We start from the raw sequence: 22,935 nt of genomic DNA, 5'->3' as shown, positions 1-22,935 counted from the left end.
TCCTCCAGCCAATGATGATTTTACACGTGGAAAATCCCCATTGGTCGGGGCTGTTAACGGGTTATCGGATCCAAAACCCGACCCGATAGCTTAACGGCGTTCTGTTACGGTGGATGACACGTGTCGGTCACCCTTGACGAAAGCACTTCTGTGACGCGCGATTTATCGTCATGGAAGTGGACACTTCCGTGATGATAATTTTGGTTGTCATGGAACACTTCTACGACAGCACAGGTATGACTATCTTGATTCTGTCATAAATTTATCATGGATGTACATGCATGACAAAAAAGCGACCTACTGTGACAAACACGTATCATCACGGAAGTGTATTTTTTTGTAGTGATCGTCACCACGCCGTCGTGCTGACGAAACTCTCCCTCAACACTCGGCTGGATCAGAGTTCGAGGGACGTCATTGGGCTGAACGTGTGCTGAACTCGGAGGTGCCGTACGTTCGGTACTTGATCGGTCGGATCGTGAAGATGTACGACTACATCAACCGCGTTGTGCTAACGCTTCCGCTTTCGGTCTACGAGAGTACGTAGACAACACTCTCCCCTCTCGTTGCTATGCATCACCATGATCTTGCGTGTGCGTAGGAATTTTTTTGAAATTACTACGTTCCCCAACAGTTATTGGAGATGATCATGTTTTGTAGAAGTTATTGGCAACTGGCAAGAGCCTTATGGTTGTCGCTTTATTATATGAAATGCAAACGCCATGTAATTGCTTTACTTTATCACTACGTGTTAGCGATAGTTATAGAAGCAATAGTTGGCTAGACGACCACGACGCTACGATGGAGATCAAGGTGTCAAGCCGGTGAAGATGGAGATCATGACGATCCTTTGGAGATGGAGATCAAAGGCACAAGATGATGATGGCCATATCATGTCACATATTTTGATTGCATGTGATGTTTATCTTTTATGCATCTTATTTTGCTTAGTACGGCGGTAGCATTATAAAATGATCCCTCACTAAAATTTCAAGGTATAAGTGTTCTCCCTGAGTATGCACCGTTGTGACAGTTCATCATGCCGAGACACCATGTGATGATCGGGTGTGATAAGCTCTACGTTCACATACAACAGGTGGAAGACAGTTTTGCACACGCGGAATACTCGGGTTCAACTTGACGAGCATAGCTTGTACAAACATGACCTCGGAACACTGGAGACTGAAAGGTCGAACGTGAATCATATCGTGGGATGTCTATCTAAGTGGGAGTTCTTAAGTAATTTGATTAATTGAACTTAATTTATCATGAACTTAGTCCTGATAGTATTTGCATATCTATGTTGTAGATCAATAGCTCGCATTGTAGCTCCCCTATGTTTTTGATATGTTCCTAGAGAAAACTAAGATGAAAGATGATAGTAGCAATGATGCAGATTGGGTTCGTAATCTGAGGATTATCCTCATTGCTTCACAGAAGAATTATGTCCTTGATGCACCGCTAGGTGACAGACCTATTGCATGAGCAGATGCAGATGTTATGAACATTTGACCAACTCAGTATGATGACTACTTGGTAGTTTAGTGTGCCATGCTTTACGTCTTAGAACCGGGACTTCAAAAATGTTTTGAATGCCACGAAGCATATGAGATGTTCCAAGAGCTGAAAATTGGTATTTCAGATTCATGCCCGTGTCGAGAGGTATGAGAACTCTGACAAGTACTTTGCCTACAAGATGGAGGAGAATAGCTCAGCTAGTGAGCATGTACTCAGAATGTCTGGGGTACTACAATCGCTTGAATCAAGTGGGAGTTAATCTTCCAGATAAGATAGTGATCGACAGAGTTCTCTAGTCACTATCACCAAGCTACTAAAACTTCGTGATGAACTATAATAAGCAAGGGATGACAAAAACTATTCCCAAGCTCTTCGCGATGCTGAAATCGGCGAAGGAGAAATAAAGAAAGATCATCAAGTGTTGATGGTTAACAAGATCACTAGTTTCAAGAAAAAGGGCAAGGAAAAGAGAGGGAACTTCAAGAAGAATGGCAAGCAAGTTGCCACTCCCATGAAGAAGCCCAAAGCTAGACCTAAGCCTGAAACTGAGTGTTTCTACTGCAAAGGGAATAGTCACTGGAAGCGGAACTACCCCAAGTATTTGGCGGATAAGAAGGATGGCAAAATGAACAAAGGTATATTTGATATACATGTTATTAATGTATATTTTAATACTATTCAATAACCCCACGGTATTTGATACCGGTTCAGTTGCTAAGATTAGTAACTCGAAACTGGAGTTACAGAATGAATAGAGACTAGTTAAGGGCGAGGTGGCTATATGTGTTGGAAGTGATTCCAAGGTTGATAAGATCACCATCGCAAACTCCCTCTACCTTCGGGATTAGTGTTGAACCTAAATAAATGTTATTTGGTGGTTGCGTTGAGCATGAATATGATTGGATCATGTTTATTGCGATACGGTTATTCATTTAAGCTAGAGAATAATTGTTGTTCTGTTTACATGAATAAAACCTTCTATGGTCAGACACCCAATGTAAATAGTTTATTGAATCTCGATCGTAGTGATACACATATTCATAATATTGATTCCAAAAGATATAAAGTTGATAATGATAGTGCAACATATTTGTAGCACTACCGTTTAGGTCATACTGGTGTAAAGCGCATGAAGAAACTCCATGCAGATGGTATTTTGGAATCACTTGATTATGAATCATTTTGATACTTGCGAACCATGCCTCATGGGCAAGATGACTAAAACTCCGTTCTCCGGAACAATTGAGCGATCCAATGACTTACTGGAAATAATACATACCGATGTATGCGGTCCAATGAGTGTTGAGGCACGCGGCGGGTATCGTTATTTTCTGACCTTCACAGATGATTTGAGCAGATATGGGTATATCTACTTAATGAAACACAAGTCTGAAACATTTGAAAAGTTCAAGGAATTTCAGAGTGAAGTGGAGAATCATCGTAACAAGAAAATAAAGCTTCTATGATCTGATCGCGGAGGTGAATTTTTGAGTTATGAGTTTGGCCTTCATTTAAAACAGTGTGGAATAGTTTCATAACTCACGCCACCTGGAACACCACAGCGTAATGGTGTGTCCGAACGTCGTAACCGTACTTTATTAGATATGGTACGATCCATGATGTCTCTTACCGATTTACCACTATCATTTTGGGGTTATGCATTAAAGACAACTGCATTTACGTTAAATAGGGCACCGTCTAAATCCGTTGAGACGACAACGTATGAATTATGGTTTCGCAAGAAACCTAAGCTGTCATTTCTTAAAGTTTGGGTTTGTGATGCTTATGTGAAAAAGCTTCAGCCTGATAAGCTTGAGCCCAAATCGGAGAAGTGTGTCTTCAAAGGATATCCAAAAGAAACTGTTGGGTACACCTTCTATCAAAGCTCCGAAGGCAAGATCTTTGTTGCTAAGAATGGACCCTTTCTAGAGAAGGAGTTTCTCTCGAAAGGAGTGCGTGGGAGGAATGTAGAACTTGATGAGGTAAGTGTACCTTCTCTTGAATTGGAAAGTAGTTCATCACAGAAAACCCTTCCCGTGATGCCTACACCATCTAGAGAGGAAGCTAATGATAACGATCATGAAACTTCAGATCAAGTTGCTACTGAACCTCATAGGTCAACCAGAGCACGTTCCGCACCACAGTGGTACGGTAATCCTGTTCTGGAAGTCATGTTACTAGACCATGACGAGCCTACGAACTATGAGCAAGCAATGATGAGCCTAGATTCCAATAAATGGCTTGAGACCATGAAATCTGAGATAGAATCGATGTATGAGAACAAAGTATGGACTTTGGTTGACTTGCCCAATGATCGTCAAGCCATTGAGAATAAATGGATCTTCCAGAGGAAGACGAACACTGATGGTGGTGTTACTATCTACAAAGCTCGACTTGTCGCAAAGGGTTTTCGACAAGTTCAAGGTGTTGACTACGATGAGATTTTCTCACTCATAGCGATGCTTAAGTCTGTCTGAATCATGTTAGCAATTGCCGCATTTTATGAAACCTGGCAAATGGATGTCAAAACTTCATTCCTTAATGGATTTCTTAAAGAAGAATTGCATATGATGCAACCAAAAGGTTTTGTCGATCCTAAAGGTGCTAACAAAGTGTGCAAGCTCCAGCGATCCATCTATGGATTGGTGCAAGCATCTAGGAGTTGGAATATACGCTTTGATGAGGTGATCAAAGCATATGGTTTTATACAGACTTTTGGTGAAGCCTGTATTTACAAGAAAGTGAGTGGGAGCTTTGTAGCATTTCTGATAGTATATGTGGATGGCATATCGTTGATTGGAAATGATATAGAATTTCTGGATAGCATAAAAGGATACTTGAATAAGAACTTTTCAATAAAAGACCTCGGTGAAGCTACTTATATATTGGGCATCAAGATCTATAGGGATAGATCAAGACGCTTAATTGGACTTTCACAAAGCACATACCTTGACAAGATTTTGAAGAAGTTCAAAATGGATCAGTCAAAGAAAGAGTTCTTGCCTGTGTTGCAAGGTGTGAAGTTTAGTAAGACTCAAAGCCCGACCACACAGAAGATAGAGAGAGAGAATGAAAGTCATTCCCTATGCCTCAGCCATAGGTTCTATAAAGTATGCCATGTTGTGTGCCATACATATCATGTACCTTGCATGAGTTTGGCAAGGGGTACAATAGTGATCCAGGAGTAGATCACTGGACAGCGGTCAAAATTATCCTTAGTTACTTAAGAGGACTAAGGAAACATTTCTCGGTTATGGAGGTGATAAAGAGTTTGTCGTAAAGAGTTACGTCGATGCAAGCTTTTACACCGATCCAAGTGACTTTGAGTCTCAATCCGGATACATATTGAAAGTGGGAACAAATAGCTAGAGTAGCTTAGTGCAAAGAATTGTAGACATAGAAATTTGCAAAATACATACAGATCTGAATGTGGCAGACCCGTTGACTAAACCTCTCTCACAAGCAAAACATGATCACACCTTAGTACTATTTGGTCATTAATCACATGGCGATGTGAACTAGATTATTGACTCTAGTAAACCCTTTGGGTGTTGGTCACATGGCAATGTGAACTATTGGTGTTAAATCACATGGCGGTGTGAGCTAGATTATTGACTCTAGTGCAAGTGGGAGACTGAAGGAAATATGCCCTAGAGGCAATAATAAAGTTGTTATTTATATTTCCTTATATCATGATAAATTTTTATTATTTATGCTAGAATTGTACTAACCGGAAACTTGATACATGTGTGGATACATAGACAAAACATAGTGTCCCTAGTAAGCCTCTACTAGACTAGCTCGTTAATCAAAGATGGTTAAGTTTCTTAACCATAGACATGTGTTGTCATTTGATGAACGAGATCACATCATTAGGAGAATGATGTGATGGACAAGACCCATCCGTTAGCTTAGCATGTTGATCGTTCAGTTTTATTGCTATTGCTTTCTTCATGTCATATACATATTCCATTGACTATGAGATTATGCAACTCCCGGATACCGGAGGAATACCTTGTGTGCTATCAAAGGTCAGAACGTAACTGGTGATTATAAAGATACTCTACAGGTATCTCCTAAGGTGTTTGTTGGGTTGGCATAGATCGAGATTAGGATTTGTCACTCCGAGTATCGGAGTGGTATCTCTGGGCCCTCTCCGTAATGCACATCATAATAAGACTTGCAAGCAATGTGACTAATGAGTTAGTTGCGGGATGATGCATTACGGAACGAGTAAAGAGACTTGTCGGTAACGAGATTGAACTAGGTATGAAGATAGCAATGATCGAATCTCGGGCAAGTAACATGCCGATGACAAAGGGAATAACGTATGTTGTCATTACGGTATGACCGATAAAGATCTTCGTAGAATATGTGGGAACCAATATGAGCATCCAGGTTCCACTGTTGGTTATTGACCGGAGAGGTGTCTCGGTCATGTCTACATAGTTCTCGAACCCGTAGGGTCCGCACGCTTAACGTTCGATGACGATTTTGTATTATATGAGTTATGTGATTTGGTGACCGAATGTTGTACGGAGTCCCGGATAAGATCACGGACATGACGAGGAGTCTCGAAATGGCTGAGAGGTAAATATTCATATATAGGATGATAGTATTCAGACACCAGAAGTGTTCCGGAGGTACCAGGTATGTATCGGGTCACTGGAAGGGGTTCCGGGCAATCCCGACAAACTATATGGGCCTAATGGGCCAAGAGAGGGACAGACCATCCCCTAAGGGGCTGGTGCGCCCCCTATAGGCCGAATAGGAGGAGAAGGAAAGGAAGGGAAGGGAGAAGGAAAGGGGAGGATTCGGCCTCCCCCTTTCCTTCCCCTCCTCCTCTCTTTCCTTCCTCCTCCGACACTTATGGAAGGGGGGAGGCCGACTTGTGGGAGGCGCCCTAGTAGGATTACTCCTACTTGGGGTTCCCCTTGCTACCGCTCTCCCTCTCCCACCTATATATATGTGGGGAGGGCATCGCTAGAACACACAACATTGATTCCTAGCCATGTGCGGCGCCATCCTCCACAGTTTACGCCTCCGGTCATATTCACGTAGTGCTTAGGCGAAACCCTACGTGGATCACTTCACCATCACCGGCACCACGCCATCGTGCTGACAGAACTCTCCCTTGACACTTTGCTGGATCAAGAGTTTGAGGGACGTCATCGAGTTGAACGTGTGCAGAACTCCGAGGTGTCGTACGTTTGGTGCTTGATCGGTCGGAACAAGAAGAAGTTCGACTACATCAACCGCGTTATCAAACGCTTTCGCTTTCGGTCTACGAGGGTACATGGACACACTCTCCGCCTCTCGTTGCTATGCATCTCCTAGATAGATTTTGCGTGAGCGTAGGATTTTTTTTTTTTGAAATTACGTGTTAAGTTCCCCAACAGGCAGGAGTCGGTCTACTAATCTTGGACGTGATGCCTATATAATGATCATTGCCTGGATATCGTCATAATTATTTGAAGTTCTATCAATTGCTCAACAATAATTTGTTTACCCATCGTATGCTATTTTTCTCGAGAGAAGCCACTAGTGAAATCTGCGGCCCCCGGGTCTCTTCTTTATTATATATGCCTTCACGATCTATTTTTATTTGCTTTTATTTCAGATCTATTAATCCAAAAACCCAAAAATACCTCACTGAATTCTATTTGCTTTTATTTGCATTTGTCAATCTACCATAATTTTTATCCCGTCTACTTGCCAATTTCTGGCGCCGTTACCCGAAAGGGATTGATAACCCCTTTAATACGTCGGGTTACAAGCATTTGTTATTTGTGTGCAGGTGTCGTTCACGTAGTGTTGCGTGGTTCTCCTATTGGTTCGATAACCTTGATCTCATCACTGAGGAAAATACCTACCGTAGACGTGCTGCATCATACCTTCTTCTTTGGAAAAATACCGACGTAGTTCAAGCTGCATCAGTGGCGCCGGGCCCATCTGGTGGAGTGAACGCTTCGACATGATCTTCATTTGACGGACAAACACTTCCTCCCAGAGTCGCCTCCGCGGGGAGGTGCCACCGCTGCTCCAACTGTTGTTGCGGCTTCTTGTCCTCCTCATCGCTGGAAGAGATGGTGATTTCCTCCTTGCCGAAGGAGGCAACCGCCGTTGATGCCGAGGGTTCCTGAGAGGGCGGGCGGCGGTGCCAAGATCCGTCTGATGACGAACTGCTGCCGCCACCACCTTCGACTTCCCGCGCGGAGTACCAAGACTTCGGCATCGCCACTGGAGTTGGAGGGGCTTGAAGAGGAGGAGGGGCTCAAAGAGGATGATGAGGAGGAGGGGGGCTCGGTGTGGATTTGCATTGCCGACGTGCGACTTAAATAGTCGCGGCGACAACCAGGCGAACAGGCGGTCAACCCGTTTCAATGTGGTGCAACGGCCGAAGTTGGTTTCTCGAGACGTGGAAGCGGTCCGGAAGCCTGCACCCTCCCTCCCCCTCTCTCATCACCACTTTGTCTTTGTTTTGCGAAAAAAATACATCTGGACCACTCGATGAACCGATACAGACCCGCGTTGAATGACACGTATATGGTCGGTTTGAGAGTCGGCGTTGAAGGTGCCCTTACAACCTGTTATTATTACAAATTGCAACAAACTTCTTGACTTTGGTGTTAACACAGTTGGTACGTAGCAATCTTGCTTTCCATATGGAGTAAAGCAACTATGGTTTTTTTTTCTCTGAAAGAGATACCACGGCTCCGCCGTCGTCTAAGTAACAGAGAATTTAATGCGAATCAATGGCTGCTTGCCGTAATGGCCTTTCGTTCGTAAAGAATTCCATTATTGATCGCTGTAGGATTAACCAATTTAATCTGTCAAATCACCGAGAGGTAAAATGCACGTCAACAAACAACAACGTGCTCTAGAAGCCTCTGCAGCATGCCTAACTTATTTAAACGCCGTCAGCACATGTACTAATCAACAATCCTTATCCTGCTCATGCAAGCAAGCATGGAGAAATGAATCAGAGAGCAAGCAACAAGCATGAATGGCTTTGCTACATGAAGAATTGAAATTGGATGAATTGTTGCTAGCAACAACTTCTCTTCTCATTTCCTAGCAACAACTATTGCACGAGGGAGCTTCTGCAGTAAGCGGGATACGTAATCCTAACGCTTAGCTCCTAATTTATTTCAAAGCCGTCAGCTGCAGCGATTCAGTACCCAGACTCATCTGTACCGACGATGAAGAAAAAATTCACAACAAATACTAGAATATTTTTCAAAAAGATAACTTTCTTTTTGTATGATAGATAATTTGGTGCATGAATTTCGCTCCAAATTTCAGATCATTTGAACTTCTGAGTAGCTCTCGGTAAAAAAAAATTTGGGGTCTGTATCTTATTTTTTTGCTGAGAGCTACTCATATGTCCAAATTATCTGAAATTTGAAGCGCACATCACATATCAAATTATCTATCATGCAAAAAATTAGATTTTTTTTAAAAAAAATTATGAATGTTTTCTTAACCGAGTGCAGATGAATTTGGGCTCAGAAATAGATATTCAAGCCAAGCTTACGTTTTCTCTTTACTACCTTTACTCATGCAAGTAAGCATGGACCCTCTAGCCGGGTTTAGAAAGCACAATCTGTTTATCTTAGGTATGACCAAGTTTATCATAGTTACTATACTATTATTTTTTGAAATATGCAACTTCATAAAAATGCACACCCGGAAAAAAATCGTAAAAACACAGTGTGAAAATGATAGATCAAGTAATATTGTTTTGGTTTTATTGGCAAACTCTATTAAACTTGGGCATGTTACCAAAAGATCTTAAATTGGCTGCAGTTTCGCCGACTCATTAGCGCTCCTATTGTAGTAGTTGTTGTTTCCATGCGTGTATATAGTGTGGAGAGGGCTGCACATGCGTGGTTAATTATGGATGGTGGCACATCGAGAGGATCATGAGAATATTTCAACCAGGCATGAATGAAAAGATATGTATTGCTGTATGATGTACTACTAGATCTGGTAGTGATGATAAGTATGCCCAAAGAATAAGAGCCAAGCAAATAATTGCACTATAAATAACAGAGCATAGGGGCAGCTCTAACCAATCCCAATAAATAGAGGAGGATCCGGCTGAGTAAACCCTTAGCGGAGTATTTTTACTTCACTAAGGCCGGACCTGACCGATCCCTTATATATAACGGGGTAAAAACCAAATTTACATAAAGTTCAACATAGATTCCATTTAAATAACCGAAGTTTGACACAATGTACATATATTCAATGGAAATTTTCATAAAGTTCAACATAGGTTCTACTTAAATTAAACTTCGGCTTAAACTCAACCTAAACAAAAACTCTAATCACTCTTATAGAGTGCTAGCCATTTGGCCCGCGTCACACCACTGATCTTGGGGTCCGACCCTATGTCGTCGTCGCCGCAGTCGAAAAAGATGCGGCGCCATTCTTCGACGTCAATCCCCTCCTCGTCGTACAACCTCGTCGGCGAATCGTTTCCGCAGTGCCTCCTCAAACTCAGGGTACTGGCAGCAGAGGTATGCCTTGTACTCGTCGCTGGCGGCCTCCGCCGCAAGGCGCTCCCTCGCCTCCGGGTCCTCCCTAGCCACCGACGCGGTCACCGTTCTTGGTGGCAGCGGCTGGAGCTCGATAGGCGTCGTCCTGAACGAGAAGTTGAAGCGTGACGCATAGCCGTGCGGCCGGACATCCCACCAGCCGTGCTCGAGCGCGACGAGTTCGGCCGTGTGGAAGGACCCAAACATAATGGCGTTGGTGGGTCTCTCTATCCGTGATCTCCGACACCCAAGTCCCCACCCTCACTATCGGACAACGTGCTACTTCCTCTGTGGCTGCCGCGGCGCGGGGAGGGTGGCCGGAGGAGCGGCATCGTCGCGGCTGCTGCTGCTGCTTGAGGAGGATCAGGTGAAGGATGCGCGACTCACGTGGTGGCGCGGATCCGCGCTGCGGATCAGCGGCGGGAACCTCCGGCCACTGCATCCGGCCATTGGGAGGAGAGGGGGCGGCGGGAACAGTGGCGGCGGGGGGGGGGGGGGTGCCCGCGACGGGGATGGGGAAGGCAGAGAGAAAAATGAGAAGGAGTTAATTTTTTTTATTCAATCACGGAGCAGTGGAGTAACAAGAAAATCATAAGCGGTTGAGGATATTTTTTACTCCTATAACACCGATTAGGGATAGGCTATGTATCGGTTAAAGGTGTAAAACCGGATTTTTAATTCTCTAACTAGTTATAGAGGATCCGTGAGAGTTGCCCTGAAGAACAGTGCATGTGCTAGTAGTACTCCCTCCGTCCGAAAATACTTGTCCTTGAAATGGTTGTATCTAGACTTATTTTAGTTATAGATACATCCATTTTATCTAATTCGAGGACAAGTATTTCCGGACGAAGGGAGTACCATCTAGCAGTACAGGGCATGAACCATCCGGGTCGAAATTTGGTCATAGTGTTGTACTCATGCTTCTTTCTTATAGGAGTACTCTTCTTATAGTAATTAACACTGTCTTCACAACTGAATTTTCTCTTGTGTTGTTTCAGAGTCTCGGACATTTGATCACCTGTTTTCCTGTGGAAGCACGCCCGGCCTGTCCTCATCTCATGTAGCTTTTCAGCATTTCAATAGTATATAATTACCTCCGTTCGCAAATACTCAGACGTGGTTTTAGTAGGGAGCGACTTGAAAGTGGCTGCACTTTCAATCTGCTTTTCCATATTAGCAAAGTAAATATCCGGAAGTCATAACTAAAAACCAGTACTAGCTTGTACTACTACTACTACATGTAAGCATCCATGGCCGCTCAAAGTTGAACGCCCGTTGCAACTGTTGGAGAACTTGAGTCAATTAACAGGGCTGATAGGATAGCAAGTCAATGGTTTTTCGTGAGAGAAAAGGGTAGGAACTTTCCTATCATTGCCAAATTTGACAGGCTACTGGCTCCCAAAAAACAAAAAGAAAAGAAATTGACAGGTTACTATCTTAGCGACACAACCGATTTGCGTGTGTATCCATTTACAATGAATGCGGTGATTGGTGCGAGTGCAATCCATCTCCGAAACAAAAAAGATGAGATTCTAGATAGAGGCCGAGGAGGGGAGAACAAAAACCATGGCGATGATCCAAACACATCCTTTTTCCGTTTGCAACTGGAACCAAACACGGCCTCCTCCACACAACAACAACAACCCGCGAGAGCGAACGCAGCAACCCGGTGGCGTGACCGAGGCGTGGAACGCATGGTCCATGCATGGTGATGAGCCAGCGACCCAGCGTGCAGCCAGCGGCCGATGGAGCAGGGCCACTGCCATGTCATCCTATCCGTGAGGCCCAAGGAAAACACGCCGGAGGGAACAGTGCTAATTATGAGCGGGAGATGGGGGCACGTATGCAGGACGGTGACTCTGCGAGCGTCGCCGTCGACGTGCTGGACCGGACGGAACGGAACGGAAACCTGCCGGAACTTGCTTCTCGTCTTGTCTCGAGCTTTTCTTTGCTATCGCTTGCGGTCTCAAGACAAGAGGATGGATAGGCGAGAGACGTGGCTCTTGTGGTACTGGTCTACGTGACGGGGATGCGTACGTGTACACGGCACAGCTGGCCCGTGTGTGGGCATGTCCAGGTCAATCGTACAGGCGGATCGCGTACGCAGGACAAGAACATTTATGAGAGCCACCCGTACTTACTGTAGACCAAAGCTGATATACGAGTACATGAGAGACTCTCGCCTGGCCTGACGAGCATATTCGGCTGGTTTACACCGGATGCATGCAGCCGGTGGTGCTCTAGCTAAGCTCCGGCTGCCCATACGCCATGCGGTTATTTCCATTATTAGAACACAAAAAAATCACAGGCCCAGAACGAATTCCATTCTCGATCGGCTGTTAAACTAACCAATTTTGATTTGTTGACCCGCAAAAAAGAGAACAATTTGATTTGTCAATGTCACCAAGAGGTAAAACACATGTCAACAACAACAACAACAACAACTCTACTTGCTTCTACAACACGCGGGTTTTGTAATCCTAAACACTAGCTCCTAATTTGCTCCAACGTCGTCAGCTGCAGCAGCGACATGTCATACCTTCAATCTGTATACCCTACTCATGCAAGCAAGCATGCAAATTACTCCTAGAAAAAAAAACAATATAGATGAGTATGTTACCAGAAGATCCGTAGCAACTTCTCTTGTCATTTCCATAGGAAGGTGTTTTAGAACATTGATAAACAGAGCTACATGATGCTCGACTCCTTTCCTATTGCGCACGCAATGTTAAAATTACATGGTTTTTGTATCGAGAGAAATTACCAAGTTCCTTCTAGATTTGTGAAATAGCTTAAGATGACGATGAAGTGTATATTGTCCCGTATGGTGCACGGTGGCACTGCAGAGGCACAACTAATGCACTTGACATAGTATAGAACATGCTTCCATGAATGTCTATCCTCGATGAACAAAATGTCTCTTTTCTGCATTCGCACGTCTTCTATTGCACCATCCTTACACTCTTGTTGTTGCACCCGCCTCGCTCTCCCAGCTACCACACGTGGCGCTTCACTGTATCACAAGTTATCAACCCTTCGATCAACCATTGCTGTAACAAACTTAGGATTATCATCTCACTATCACTTTTTAACGGTTGCCCCCAGACAGTGAATGGCTGCAATCGCCACTTTCCACCATGATTAACATCCGATGGACCATTTGATACATGTCGAATCATGCTCAACCGTAAACCTAAACGGCCGAACATGGGTGCGTCGATGAACCGTAACGACGAGTAAAGAGATAAGAATAGCTTGCAATGCTACAATCAGTTGCACTATCCAGGAGGCGTTATCTTTCATTATTTAACCGTTCCATCAAAATAGCCCACAAAACCAACGGTAGCGACAACTTCATCTTTGCTCCTTCCTCTCATCCATACATGCCCCCTTCACGGTTAGACACACCCACAAACATCCAAGCACCGATATTTCCTTTAAAAACATATAAATGCATTTTATGAGAACTTCATTAAAGAACAAGAAAATGCCAATAAGCCTAGCCACCTTGCCAATCACCACTCTCCTAGTCATCATCATCATCCATCACCTCTCTCTTACCAACTGCTCTACTGCCAATAGAGAACAAAATCCTCAACCTCTTCTATAGATTCTCTCTCCTATTAAAATAAATACATTTAAAAAACCACCATAAACGAGAAAATAATAAGAGGGAGACCTTCCCTTCTTCTCCTCCGGCCTAACCCACCCCACCCCACCCCCTCCCCCTCTCCTCCAAGCATCCACCGTCCCGGCCAAATCAGCCCCCTCCCCCAGCTCAAGCCAGAACGCCATTCCCGTGGATACAGAAGAGAAGAGGAGAATTCACCTCCCCCTAACCTCTCCGTCCCCCCCCAAAATCCTCCGAAAACCTAATCCTCGTCCCCGGAAAGATCCTCCTTTTCTTGGTTTCCACTTTGCTACAGATAAACAAAGCCATATATAGCGTTTTGGCCACGTTTCTTGGCTTCCGTTGTGGGTTGTTGTTAATTCGAGGGAGTCCAATTCGCCTGCGACTGAAGGGGCCCGGCCATGGCGGAGGAGGAGAGGCGGCGGCGGTTCTCGAGTCTACGCAGCGTCCGGTGGCGGGTCGATCTCGGCATCCTGCCGGCGTCGCCGGAGGCCTCCGTCGAGGAGCTCCGCCGCGCTGCCGCCGATTCGCGGCGGAGGTGAGCCCGCCATCCTTGTTCCCGGGTGTTTGCTGGTGTTTTGTCCTTTTGCGGCAGGAATCTGCTCTGCTCTGTTTTTCCTGCTTAGCTGGCTCGTTCTTGTTATGCTTTCATTTGATTCTTGCGCGGTCAGGCGTTGATTTCGTCCAGATGGTTGTGTTTGTTAGCAAATTAATGCAATCACCGGCTGCTAATGCATCTGATTTGGTTGTGGTCGTATGAATATAGCTCGTCGATTGCTAGATTTCTGGTTCTGTCGGTGTTATCGTGCACATGGCCACATGCCATGTTTGTTTCATGAGATGAAATTTCGGCGAGAGAGATTGGTGCTGTTACTGATCTATAAGTGATTGGGGCAAATGAATTTTGCTCCTTGCTATTTCTTTCTACCTAAGAATGACATGTTAAATTTGATTCATGTTTGTTGTAGGTATGTTAGTTTGAGGCGCCGTGTTCTGGTAGACCCTCATCTTCCAAAGGAGGAGGCTAGATCACCTAACCTCATCGTGGACAACCCGCTCTCTCAGAACCCAGGTATTTGATCCTAAACATTATCTTGTGAATTGTGATGATTACATGGTAAACAAATTACAAGGATGATATCTTTGAACATGGATGACTTGTTATCTACCGCAAACACTTGCGTGATCACTTACCATCACAGATTTGCACTGCAAAGTGTTTTCCTGAATTTCCGTGGGTTGTGACGCACTTCATTTATTAAACGATGAGCGGTGCTTGACAAGTGTTATTTAACACATTAAGATATATAAATGTGTACTCTTTTTATTAATTTATTATTGTTCATAATTATTTATTAGGGCTCTTTTCTACTGGTATAATTACTGGTGTTTTAGCTATGCTAGTGCCTAAGAGGCGGGATGAAACCTATTATTCAGAGTGTGAATAGTTTGCTCACACAAAAATGTATACTTTTTTCTATGATGTTATGTAACAAAAGCCTCCAGGTGTTGCTTGACACTTTGTGCGACAGCTCTGATTCCAAGTTTCCATCTTGATATTTTTATTTAACTTCTTTCTGCAGAGAGTAGCTGGGGTCGGTTTTTCAGAGGGGCAGAGTTGGAGAAGACTGTGGACCAAGATTTGTCTCGCTTGTATCCCGAAGATGGTAGTTACTTCCAAACACCTACTTGCCAGGCCATGCTGCGTAGGATACTGTTAATGTGGTGTCTTCAGCATCCAGAGTATGGTTACCGCCAAGGTAAGAAACTCCTTCCGCATGTAGAAGAAACAAAGTTCTCAAGTTATTGCAAGGAATCTGGTTTGCTTTCTCCTTTCAACTGAGAACTTCATGGGTCTAAAATCATCTAGGGCTGTTAATCTTTGCACGGTAAAAGTTACCATTTTATAAAACAAGAGTATAAATATCTTAAGATGGCATTGTTAAAGCATATTAATTAGTTCATGGGTCTAAAATCATCTAGGGCTGTTAATCTTTGCACGGTAAAAGTTACCATTTTATAAAACAAGAGTATAAATATCTTAAGATGGCATTGTTAAAGCATATTAATTAGCTCTGAGATCTCTTAATAGCAATGCCGGGTAGCACCAAAGTATCTTACATCAAGTATTTGACTAAGTAGCATGGCCACTTCAGTATATCTTTTCATTTATATCTTCTTGTTTAATTGCTGAATATGCATTGACATATGGCTCATCTTGTCACAGGAATGCATGAGCTATTGGCTCCACTTGTGTATGTTCTTCAGGTCGACATTGATAAACTATCGCAAATACGAAAACTCCATGAAGACTGCTTCAATGATGATTTTGTTGGAGTACCTTTCCCAGATACTGATATGGTTTTTAGTTATAAACCTAGAAAGGACCCAAAGTGGCATTCAGGAACTGACAATGAAAATGATTCTGAAAGTGCTTCCAGAGCTAACAGTCTTGATGAGCTTGACTCAGATACAAAAGAAATAATTTTACTTAGTGATGCATATGGAGCTGAAGGTGAACTAGGCATTGTATTATCTGAAAGATTCATGGAGCATGATGCCTATGCCATTTTTGATGGTTTGATGGATGGGGGCGGTGGAGTGGTTCGCATGGCAGAATTTTACTCTCCATCCAGTGTTGGATCTAGCTCAAGTCTACCGCCTGCTATTGAAGCCTCCTCAGCATTGTATCATTTGCTTTCCATTGTTGAGCCATCTCTTCATAACCATTTCATTGAGCTGAAAGTGGAACCTCAGTGGTTTGCACTTCGTTGGCTGAGGGTCTTGTTTGGACGAGAATTCGGCCTCAGTGATCTCTTAGTAGTATGGGACAAAGTCTTCGCCTGTTCCAATAGTATGCTGCTAAATAGTGATGAGGAATATAGCTTTCGGATCTTGTGTTCAGATAGAGGGGCATTCATTGCAGCTATGGCAGTCTCTATGCTTCTTCATGTTAGATCGTCTCTGTTGGCTACCGAGACTGATGTCTCTTGTCTCCAGAGATTATTGAATTACCCGACGAATGTTGATGTGCAGAAGCTAATTGAGAAGGCCCAGTCCCTGCAGTCTACTGCCATTGATGCGAACACTTCATCCCCATCTGTCCTATTAAATAGGGATATCGGCGAGTATGACAGAGTTAACAGTATTATCTCTATTTCAACTCCTCCGAGAACTCCATTGCATCCTTTATCCGAGAGTTACTGGGAAAAGCAGTGGAGAAATTTGCACACTGATGGGACATCTCCCAAGGAGACTGAGAAGGGTCATTCTTTCAGCAGAGAAATAAAGAAATCCTTAAGGGAGAAGCTTGGTTTGTGTAGGACAGAGTCAGATCCTTCTCCAGTGAAAGCAATCAGTGTGAAAAGTGATGCTCGGAATTCAGCAAGGCGATGCCTTCTGGATACTTTATCAGATAGTGCGGGGAGGTCTCATGAAATTGCAGGGAAAATTCAAGAAGATGAATTCCCTATCGTCTCAATTCACAAGGAGCCTCCAGTGAGTCCCGCAGAGCCTTTGCAACCAAGAGCAGCTGCTGAAAGTGTAACTGTAAGCCCACCGTGCCTGGCTAAACTCAGCCCTCTAGAAAATCCGCTGGCTGTGCCAGCTGATGAGAGCGCAACACAAAGGACACAATGTGCAACAGAAGCTTGTTCTTCTAGCGGTGAGAACTCTCCAGTGTTCTATGCAGCCGTTGCTGGTAATGAGCATGAGAACATTCAAGATAACGATTCTGAGAGAAGTAGTGTCATTTCAATTTCGTATGGTGGTGACAATGACAGGGATGAAATACTGCAAGATGAGTCATCCAGCTGTAATCATGACGGCAGTAGTGTTCAAGATTCAGAAGCAGAAACTTCTAATAAAACTGCAGATCCAGATGGATCCTCTGAAAAAACTGTGGTTCCTAATGAAAGGAAGCCATTTATCAGTAAATTTCAGTGGCTGTTGAAGCTAGGGAGACCCTCAGGTGAAGGCAACATCGAGAAGGGTAGCGGTGAGAAATCAGATGCTAAAGATGCTGTTGACCCATCCTGCTCCGAAGGGAATTCGAATAACCCGCGTGGTAACGTGAAGTTGGCTGCTGGTGATAAGAAGGTGATGGGCACATTTAAGAATCTTGGACAAAGCATGCTCGAGAATATCCAGGTATATCATATGCAACATCATTTATTGCCTTGTGTGGTACTTTTTGGTAGTCTCTATCCTGATAAAAGTATTTGCATAATTTTCTACATCAAATGTTTGTGTCTTACCACTTGGTAGAATTGCTTGGCTTGCGTTCTGAAGTCATTAGTGAAGTGTGTGCCAAAAGAAATACTTGCCTGAAAAAACATAATTCTTCTGTATCTTTATTTGCCAAACATGCATGTATGGTGTAATTTGGATCATTCCTATCTATGTATGCATCACTAACAACGGATCATGCCTATCTATGCATCACTAACAATGGTTGCAATGTAACTATAGGTGATCGAGTCAGCGTTTCAGCAAGATCGCAGCCAGCCCGGGCCGATGGAGAACTTCTCGAACAACATCCTGGGCGGCAAAGGACAGGTGACGGCGACTGCGGCTCTGACCGAGCTCCGCAAGATCAGCAACTTGCTCAGCGAGATGTAGCCACAGGCCGTCTGTTCCTGCCCAACCCCTCTCTCTAGCTCAGCAGTCGATGGCCTGCCTGGTGATAACAGCAAGCGAGGTGCCTCGCCCACCATCTTGTCCACCGGTGCTCCTGCGCTGCTCCATATGTACATATAGGTTCCATTGGATCATCCCATTCGAGTCCATCATGTAACTAATTAAGGCACTGTACGTACGAACCTAAGGAACTCCGATGAATCTAGGTGTCGCCGCGACGACGAGGCAGTAGTTTACGTCGGTCAGCGTTAGAAGGATGTATTTTTTGATGGAAGAATTTTGTAAGATTAACTGGTCAAGGGGGAATAAATGGAAGGAATAGTTCCATTGCTTCAGTTTTCTTTGCTGTCGGCGCGTGTGCTGAACATACTGTACCTGATTGGTCATCCTCAGTCAGGTTCTAAAATGTCCCCCGCTGTGACGGGACGTAGGAAGGGGGTAATTTTGATCAGTTTGTCTAATTCACATCTAAATGTTTTTTAATGATGTCATATCTAACCTCCTAAAAATAACTACGCAGCAATAAGAAATAAAAAAAAAAGCTGAGACAAAAAAAATAAACCATAAACATAGTGCTTATCAGGTTAGATGTGACATAACTATGTCACATCTAGATGTGTCCTATACAGACCCAATTTTGATCAGGGGTACTCGAGGACACGAGGAGCGGTCGGGCTTCCAGACATCCGGCCGTGCCCTTGTCGGGGCATTATCATGAGCGGCGTGGTCCAACGGAGGAGGAAACTACACCGCGATTTCCAATTCCAAGTGGCAGTGAGTCAGCAGTCCTATTCCTATCCACCCACCTCCACAGCGATTGACGACTTTGACTACACAAGATTGAGCAGTTTCAGTTCGCTGCTGCCTGCTCAGATACCACAAGCATCAAGGCTTCGGGGTTTTGCTCAACAGAACCAATGGCGCCGCCTATTCCAAACATGCATTACTCCCTCTATTCCACATGTAAGGTGCAAGCAAAATATAAGAATATATCTCACGATGATAAACTACGCCAAACATAGAGAAGTTCGGCTTTCTAAAAGTTAACACACCTTATATTTTGCAACGGTGGGAATATATATTTAGCGTGGAAAAGAAAGACATGTTTGTTGTACAACATGGTGCAACCGTAAAAACTCTCCAAACATGAATTCTACAAGAAAAACAAATGCACGGACAAATATTTGTGCATCCATGAAATGCATTCATCATGTTTCAGCGTCGGGGTACATGTACTGGGAATGAGGTATACATGATCACTGCTGCGCTGCTTACCACCAAAACTATACTAGCACCATCTCTCTATATATACAAAAATGTGTAGACGCGAATCTGAAACAAACTGAAAGCAGCAAATCTTTTTCTTCCCTTGAACCAGTTGCACCACAAAAGCACCTACCAGGACAGTGAGCCATTTCCAAAGATATAACAAGCTAAAAGTATCAAATACTCCCTCCATAAAAGAAATATAAGAGCGTTTAGATCACTACTAAGCTCTTATATTTCTTTACAGAGGGAGTGCATGACAGATAGGGTTTTTCAGATTTAGCCCATATCATACTGAAGCATCTATGATATATCCACGTGGGCAGGAAAAGTGAAATAGATTCAGCACTACCACCGGGCAGGGAACAATTACTCTTTTTTGCTTTCCTCGAGTTGATCATCAAACTCTAAAATGCCAAACTCTCAAAAACATGGTCCAATAGTTTGCTAAATCTTCTGCCTGCAACAAGCCAGTTCCTGCAGCAGAGCAGAAACACCATCCACACGACCACACTATAAATGAGGACAGATGATGTGCCGCAAATTATCAAAGAATAGCATTATGTGAGCAAATGTAGACAGTGAAACAAGTTAATTCATCAAAGGAGAGGGTGCTAATGATCTCAACTGCAAGGCATGTTTTTGGCCTTAGCTACTTCCCTCTTGTAGTTTTCCCAAACTTCAGGTCCCATGGGATGCTTTTTCACAAAATAACTCATGAAATATTTGTCTGAGCAAGCTAGGATTGTGCTTAAAGCCAGCCGGGATGTAACCAACCCCCTTTCTAGCAGCCAATTGTACATGAAAATCCTGACTTTGGTTCTTTCCACGGTAAATGACAGGCAAGCAGGGAAAGCAACCATGTCACTCAGAGTATACCCTGAATGATTTATAAGGAAGGATATCTTTGACTCGAGCACATCAATCTTCTGGTTCAGAACCTGTGGAGCCAGCTTGATCATGTTTACTACATCTTTTGGGTCCAACCCAGTATTGTTCACTAAGAACTCGTACCGATCTTGTAGTTCGTCACCTTTACCACGGAAGGTTTTGAGTGCCTTCTTCATATCTTCAGAGCCTTCAACAAATCCTATGCTTTTCAAGAATTTTTTTCTCTCATTGAATGATGCTTCAAAGGGGTCAATTTTTGGTAGCTGGCTGACTTTTGACCCTAATGTGTAACTCATCAACAGTTTCGGGTCCTCCAGTATAATCTTGCGCAGGCGCCTCTTTCCCACATTGAGATTTGTAACAATGCTGTTTGGCATCTTCAATGGGGCAGAACCAAGGATTAATCCATGAGAAAGAACAAACTTGTTAACATCCTCATGGCTTATGCCAATCTCAGCTAAGAACAGCATTCCCCTCCGTAGGTTACTTGTGAAATCCTCGACCGACACATTTGGGAAGTCCATAAAAAGATCATACAGCTCTTTTTTTCCACATCCCGCTTTTAGCATCATGAGAACCACTGTAAATAGCATTTTTCCTGAACCATCCAGCAAGAAATCTGGATTTTGCCTGACCAATTTACCAACAGCTTCCTTAGTAAATCCCAAGTTAACGAAGAACTGGGGAACTCGAACCATCTTTCTCCAATCATAAGACTTCCTAGCAGATAAGAACTGACTAATCCAGTCCCGCTGGATCCCAATGTCGTCTAGCCACTCCAGGATCTTCAATTCCACATTCGGGTCACGAACCAATACAACAGGAGTAGCAATTACGAGCTTGATCACACTGGTCCTACTGAACCCAAGTTCCTCAAGGGCCTTCAGCTTAGATGCAAGCACACCATGGCCAAAACTAAAGACCTCCATAGCATCCCGGTATATCCTCCCTATCTTCCTGCGCGCAATGCCGTAATTGCAAAGCAGGCGGAAGTTGCCGAGCAACATCTCATCGTCCGTGAGAAACATGAGATCCCGAGGCAAGAACGCACTGCACTCGCTCGGTCTGAGGCCAATGCTCTCCAAGAAGGGCTCAAACTCGTTGACAGGATTGAATTGAAATAACCGCACCAGGGCCTTGCTGACCCTTTCATCCTTCATGTCCCTCTTCTTCACCTTGGACCTGAAGACCAGCTCGGTTCCTCCCTCCGGGGGCTCCTTCAGGGCATCCTTCACCTCCTCCAGCAGCTTGCTCAGGTAAACAGGCGAGCGCTTGCTTATATGCTCGGCGTCGCTGAAGCACATGCCGCGCGTGACATGGAGGTACTCCATGAACGTCTTCTGCGCGGCGCGGACCTCCCGCCTCCTCTCCATTTGCCTGATCTTCCGATCCACCTCGTCCTCCTCCTCATCCACCAAGGTTTCCCCCTCGCTGTGGAGGGGAGCAGCTGAATAGAGCCGCCGTTGAATCCGATGGTCACTCGGAGCAACCCGACCCGATGCCGGGAATGATCCTTGTACATGCCGCCAACTGGCAGCACAGCACGGCGGCACTCTGGAGGATTTGTCGAGGGCACCAGGAGCCCACCGGAGCCGGGCTGCGCTTAATGCGGCGCGGAGGTGGTTGTTCATGGCGAAAACGAAGCAACGGGAATCGCGCCAGCTTCAGGACCAACCGGGGGAGGGGGCTCTGCTCCACGGCGTGCCGCTGACGCCTGCACACGTCGCAGATTCCAGGGGGCCAAGACGACGTCGGAGGCTCAGACGAAACAGGGTCGCGCGATAGCAGCCTGTGTCAGGGCGCAGGTCACGCGCGAGCAGCTGCAGGTCGGCGAGCAGCGGGACGAGCGGCTGCCATGGCGGCTGGGAGGACCTGGGGTTTGGGAGCTGCGGGCGATGCGGGGGAAGCTGCTGGCGCTTGGATGAAAGCCCAGAAAGGTCAGAGACTTGACGCTGATCCATGTGTTATTTGGGCCGGGCCGATTCGAAATGGAACAGCTGCACCAAATTCGCCTCAAACGTCTGGATGAACGGCCCAGTCACGAAAATACAACCCAGGCGGGCCAGGCCTCAAACGTCCGGACTGACCGAAACCCCTCGTATCTAACTCAAATGTTGGGAAACACAGAAGATTGAGTCCGTGTTCATGCCGATGGATGCTCAAGTGATCCTAGGCATTCCTCCATGCACGCGTAATATACCAGATTTTTGGAGCTGGCATTATGAAAAGAATGAGCTCTTTTCAGTTCGATCGGCCTATCGCATGCTTGTTGCAACAAGACCAAGAAAAGAAGCATAGCTAAAGAATACGTCAGGTTCATCGAGTATGGCGGGTGAGGAAAGATCCTGGAAGAGTTTATGGAAGATACAAGTGCCTGAGAACGTGAGGATGTTCTTATGAAGACTATCAAAACACTCAATTCCAACTAATGATGTCCGAGCCCGAAGA

General features: G+C 44.6%; 2 protein-coding genes across 2 annotated transcripts; one reads left to right on the top strand and one right to left on the bottom strand.

The window, feature by feature from the left end:
* The first annotated feature begins 13,768 nt into the window (after positions 1–13,768).
* Positions 13,769–18,665, top strand: LOC125519350 (Ypt/Rab-GAP domain of gyp1p superfamily protein). Its single transcript, XM_048684189.2, has 5 exons — positions 13,769–14,230; positions 14,661–14,764; positions 15,276–15,452; positions 15,920–17,841; positions 18,163–18,665. The coding sequence occupies exons 1-5, from the start codon at positions 14,094–14,096 to the stop codon at positions 18,310–18,312; spliced, it is 2,490 nt and encodes an 829-aa protein (XP_048540146.1). The 5' UTR covers positions 13,769–14,093; the 3' UTR covers positions 18,313–18,665.
* A 1,200-nt stretch (positions 18,666–19,865) lies between these two features.
* LOC125519351 (transcription termination factor MTEF18, mitochondrial-like) lies at positions 19,866–22,427 on the bottom strand. Its single transcript, XM_048684190.2, has one exon. The coding sequence runs from the start codon at positions 22,116–22,118 to the stop codon at positions 20,220–20,222; it is 1,899 nt and encodes a 632-aa protein (XP_048540147.1). The 5' UTR covers positions 22,119–22,427; the 3' UTR covers positions 19,866–20,219.
* Between the last annotated feature and the right edge of the window lie 508 nt (positions 22,428–22,935).

The sequence above is a fragment of the Triticum urartu genome, chromosome 7A, assembly GCF_056163025.1.
Source record: "Triticum urartu cultivar PI428250 chromosome 7A, HENAU_Tu73, whole genome shotgun sequence".
In the NCBI taxonomy this organism is placed as follows: Eukaryota; Viridiplantae; Streptophyta; class Magnoliopsida; order Poales; family Poaceae; genus Triticum; species Triticum urartu.
The sequence above is the reverse complement of the archived record's forward strand: the minus strand, read 5'-3'. Positions and strand labels throughout refer to the sequence as shown.